The following is a 4,954-nucleotide window of genomic DNA, read 5'->3' on the forward strand; positions in this document are numbered from 1 at the left end:
TTAAGATTTTTTTTTATTAAATGAAGAAGAACTAAAAAAAGTGAAACATTAATTTAGTTTCCGTGCGTGTACTTTGCATGTAAGGAAAGGGGTATGAGAACTCCACTTTCATCATATTGAAACATAACTTTAGTTTAAAATTAAAAAAATTTGCATTTTGTGAAAATAAAAAATGTTTAATAGATATGTTAGATGGTAATTAAAAAGCTTAAATTACTAGTTTGTTTGAACTGCAAGGCTTGTAAAAAGCTTGTACTTCATCTACCAAACAGATGACATGATAAATGGTTGCTTAATTTTTTTCCGAAATAGTCATTATTGGTAAATCTATACATTCATAAGCTTCAATTATGCAGTTTAAAAAATTTAAACAAGTGTAAAGAAGCAGAAATCCCCGGGTCACAATAATTAACTATACGAAAACTTATATTTCTATCATGTTATCTTATGACATCGTATTTAGAGTATTTTACACAATTATGAAATATGTGTGGGTTGTTTGTTATCTTTGTTAGAGTACCCACTTAAACTCTAAAAAGAAATATAACTCTAGAAAAGCCTTCCACATGAAAATGTTTCCAAGAACGGATTATAGGTTTCTTCATAAATAACACTAAGTTTAAATAAATAACTATCTTTATTAACATTTAGGAAACTTGTAAATTTAACTAAAACATTCTAACATATATAAAACTTAACCACTTTAACATTGAAGCAGCATAGAAAAAAACTGCGAAAAGGTAACCGGTGAGAACATGCCGGACTGCTAGCTAGAACCGACGGGGAGAGAGAGCAAGCTGTGGGGTGGCGGCCAAGTTATATCCAAAACATACGGTGCGCGTTTTGCTGATTTCGCCCTTCACGCATATCTCCATTCAGGTATGAGGTTTACATCAATTATCGGCTGCAAGCGACGTAGTCCAACGTCAGAGATTCGTAGTTCGGACTTTGCATTTCAGACCGCAACGCCACATATGGATAGAAAAGGAATTTTCTGTCTCTGGAAAGTGATTCCTTGATGGTTATGTGGTAGTTTTCAGACAGCTGAACCTGGAATTAATTACCTTTTAATTTTTCTAAAAAACTGCTATTTATGAAATAATATTTTATGATTTTATATTTTTGTACTTGAACATATATTCAAGGCATATGCCTGACTGACATATACATGTTATGTAGAAAAACCATCTAAAGCTTCTTAAACTTTGAAGAAAAATAAATATTTTTCAATCAACTGGTAAAAGATACATAATAATCAAAATAACTCATATAATGTAATTATNTATATATACAGTAAGACACCTCTTAACGCTGTTTCGGTTTAGCGCTCTTTTATTTCAACCCGGGGATTCTTCGAAATTGTGCGCGCGGACTCCCCCAAATATGTACATAACATATCCGAAACAGTGCAGTTGTGTTTCTTGTTTGGTGCGGTGCTGTACAGATGCATTTTTATCATTTGAAACATTTGTTGACATTATTATAAGTACATATAACATTATAAAATACTATAATGATTAATACAGCGACAAATATTATGATCTTTAGTTTTTATCATTATTGATAATGAAAAACAAGAAAAGAAAGCAACCAGAAAAACCATTTCACTGGAAATTAAAATGCAAGTGATTAGAAGATTAGATTCTGGTGAACGTCAATCTCAAATTAGTGCTGCACTGAATTTGGCAACCTCAACACTAAGGACAATTCCTAAGAATAAGGAAAAAATACTGTCGTCGGCAACTGCAACTGCGTCAAGCTCTGGAACTAGAATTACCCGTTCAAGAAATAACGTTATAGAGGAAATGGAAAAACGACAGTCTATATGGATTGACCACGAAATTGAACGCAATATGCCATTAAGCCAATCTATCATAATGGAGAAAGCTAGAAGAATTTTTAATTGCATTCAGGTTGAGGTAAGTGACATAAGGGAAACTTTCGTTGCTAGTCGAGGATGGTTTAATAGATTTAAACATCGAAATAATCCTCACAACATAAAGATTACAGGAGAAGCAGCAAGTGGTGATACGAAAGTGGCGGCTGAATTCCCAGCGACATTAAAAACAATAATTGAACAAGGAAACTATCCTCTAGAATTGGTTTTTAATGTTGATGAAACAGGCCTGTTTTGGAAAAGAATGCCAAAACGAACATTTCTATCCCGTGAAGGGAAACGAGCATCAGGATTTAAAGCCGCAAAAGATCGCTTAACGCTTCTACTGGGTGGTAACGCAAAAGGAGATTTCAAATTAAAACTACTATTAGTTTACCGCTCCAAAAACCCAAGAGCGATGAAAGTCATATCTAAATCAACTTTACCTATAATTTGGAAGTCTAATAGAAAATCATAGATAACTATGAAAATTTTCCAGGATTGATTCACTGAACATTTCTGCCCGTCTGTTAAGCGTTATTGCGAAATTAAAAAACTTCAGCAAAGAGCACTACTATTAATTGATAATGCTCCAAGCCACCCAACAAATTTATCAGACTTAACAGCATGCATTCCAGTCGAAGTGGTTTTTGGCCGCCTAACACAACTGCCTTAATCCAACCAATGGACCAAGGCGTTATATAAAATTTTAAGGCTTATTACTTGCGGTGAACATTAAAGCAGATGTTTGACAAAATAGACCGAGAAGAGAAGCAATCAATAAGAGAATATCGGAAAAACTACAATATCATGAAGGCTGTAGAAAACAAAAACCTTTCTTGAAATGAGAAAACAGAAAGATCTTTGAAAGGAGTATTGAAGAACATTTGGCCAGACACTCTGTCGATATGGATGAAATAGTGGAATTAGCAAAACAAACCGGTATAGATGAGGTAAATGTGGAAGACGTCGAAGAAATAGTTCAAGAAACAGCAGCTTATCTTTCTAGTGATGAGCTCAAAGAATTAACTGAGCAAGAAGAAAACAGAAATATTGATAGTAGTGATTTCAAAGAGGAGCAAAAAGAACTTTCGATGGCGTTTGTTAAAAGGAGTTTGACCACTATAACTGAAATTATGGACTAATTTGTTGAAAATGACCCAAATTTTGACAGGAGTTCAAAAACAAGACAGAGTGTTAGAGAGGCTTTATCCACTTATCAACAACTTCTAACAGAACGCAAAAGGAAAACACAAAATATATTAGATGCCTTCTTGACAAAAAGGCAAAAAATTGGAAACACGAAATAGACTGAATGATCTGACTGTCTTAGAATTTTATTTGTTTTTATAAGTACGTATATTCGTTTATATTGTTTTTATTTTCGTAAGAAATAAATACATGGTTTTATTTTTATTAAAAAAACATAATTATTAAATTTAATACCAAACCAATTTTTTATCCATCTTACCCTAACCCCATTATTTACATGTTAAGATAGCTTCGTTTAGCGGGGTGTTACTGTATGTATATATATATATACATATAGGGTGATTCTAAAAAGATGGGCTAAATTTTAGGAAGTGATAGTACACACCCAAGCAAACAATTTTTTATTAAGGAATGCGTGGTCGAAAACAAAACCAAAAACTGCTAGAGGGCGTCAGAGTGTATGTTCTTATATGAGGCAAAAACACACAAAGAACGATGAAGTTAAGTTATAAAAGTAAATTTAATGGCATGTGCTTACAATAAGTGTTCAAAACAGTGGCCGGCAGCGGCTATGCTNCAAAATTAGTATTCTACCATTTGAAATTGCATTCTTTAAAATAATAAATTTGTATGCGTATAATTGAAGATGTGAATTGTGATGTAAAAATGTGTATGCTTTACAACTCAAAATTCTTTTTCGATTGTCATTTAAAATAATAAAATATAAAAAATACTTATTAAAAGTCAATTTTTGCATGGAATTTTCTTAGGATAAACGAATTTTATAATTTTGATGAAACATTTTTCAATTCGCTTAAGAATTTCTCGAGATATTTTAAATTACGCAAGAAGTAAAACTAACCATAAGGGGTCCAAACTTTGGACCACTCTGATGACCAAACTATTAGGACCATATTTATCATATTGCGTCTGCTCCCTACATTTTTTTTTGGGGGGGGGGGAGAAATCTAAATCCGTCGAGAAAAGGGGATGTTTAATCAGAGAAAGTGAGTTTTGGTGTCTGATGTAACTTAAAATATCGTGTTTACTAATTAATTCGCATATTCGTATACCCTCACCAATAAGATTGAGTCCGAGAACGTGAAGATTTGATCATTAGATCAAAAGTTATTCAGGTGGTTCGTTTATTTTTGCACACTGTAAAATCTTTAGCTAGTGGAAATCTTAAGTTTAAAACCTTCATGCACTAAATATTAGGAGGGAAAATTAATGCTATTCTTTAAAATAATAAAGTTTTAATATCAATTAGGTATTTTAACAAAAAATTAAACACATTATGCAAATATTTAAAATATAAATAGGGGGAAATATTGTGAGGCTAAAATGAAAGACGCTTGTACTTATTTTGAAATTAAAAAAAGAGTTGTTATATCGTTATGATTTAAATATATATATATTGAATGAAATAAATAAAAACATAAAAGAGTGATCGTATTAGTGAGATGTTGTTCAAATTAATTACCTGACCCCTCGTTCTAGAAGGATCTCCAGGTTTCTCTACTGGTCAACTAGTGCATTTGAGATGAAGTTAAAGAGGGCACTCAGTTCATTATGAAGTGTTGATAAACTTTATTTTATTAATCCAAACTTTCGGTTGGTTCACTTTGATGGAGCTGGCTCCCTTTTCACCATTTCTTATCATTCTATTTGAACACGCAATACCATTCGAACGAGGCTTCCTTTTTTTTATCTCCTTTAAAAAGGAATTCTAGCACAGACGATACACCTGGTAGATTTCATGATGGAAGTCCGCCAATCATTGGCGATAATGCACACGTGTTTCTCATCATCTCTATTTGCCAGAGATCTACTTAAATACAATTTGGTTTCCCCTTACATTTTATT

At 32.5% G+C, this 4,954-nt stretch overlaps 1 protein-coding gene across 1 annotated transcript; it reads left to right on the top strand.

Moving 5' to 3' along the window:
- Positions 1-1,619: 1,619 nt before the first annotated feature.
- On the top strand, positions 1,620-2,354 carry LOC107441494 (tigger transposable element-derived protein 1-like). Its single transcript, XM_016054781.1, has one exon. It carries the CDS (start codon positions 1,620-1,622, stop codon positions 2,352-2,354), a length of 735 nt encoding a protein of 244 aa, XP_015910267.1.
- The last annotated feature ends 2,600 nt before the right edge of the window (positions 2,355-4,954 follow it).

This window comes from Parasteatoda tepidariorum, chromosome 1, assembly GCF_043381705.1.
Source record: "Parasteatoda tepidariorum isolate YZ-2023 chromosome 1, CAS_Ptep_4.0, whole genome shotgun sequence".
Taxonomy (NCBI): domain Eukaryota; kingdom Metazoa; phylum Arthropoda; class Arachnida; order Araneae; family Theridiidae; genus Parasteatoda; species Parasteatoda tepidariorum.

What these genes read in the sequence shown, in the direction of transcription:
- LOC107441494 (XM_016054781.1), top strand. Translation starts at nt 1,620, where the DNA reads ATGCAAGTGATTAGAAGATTAGATTCTGGTGAACGTCAATCTCAAATT.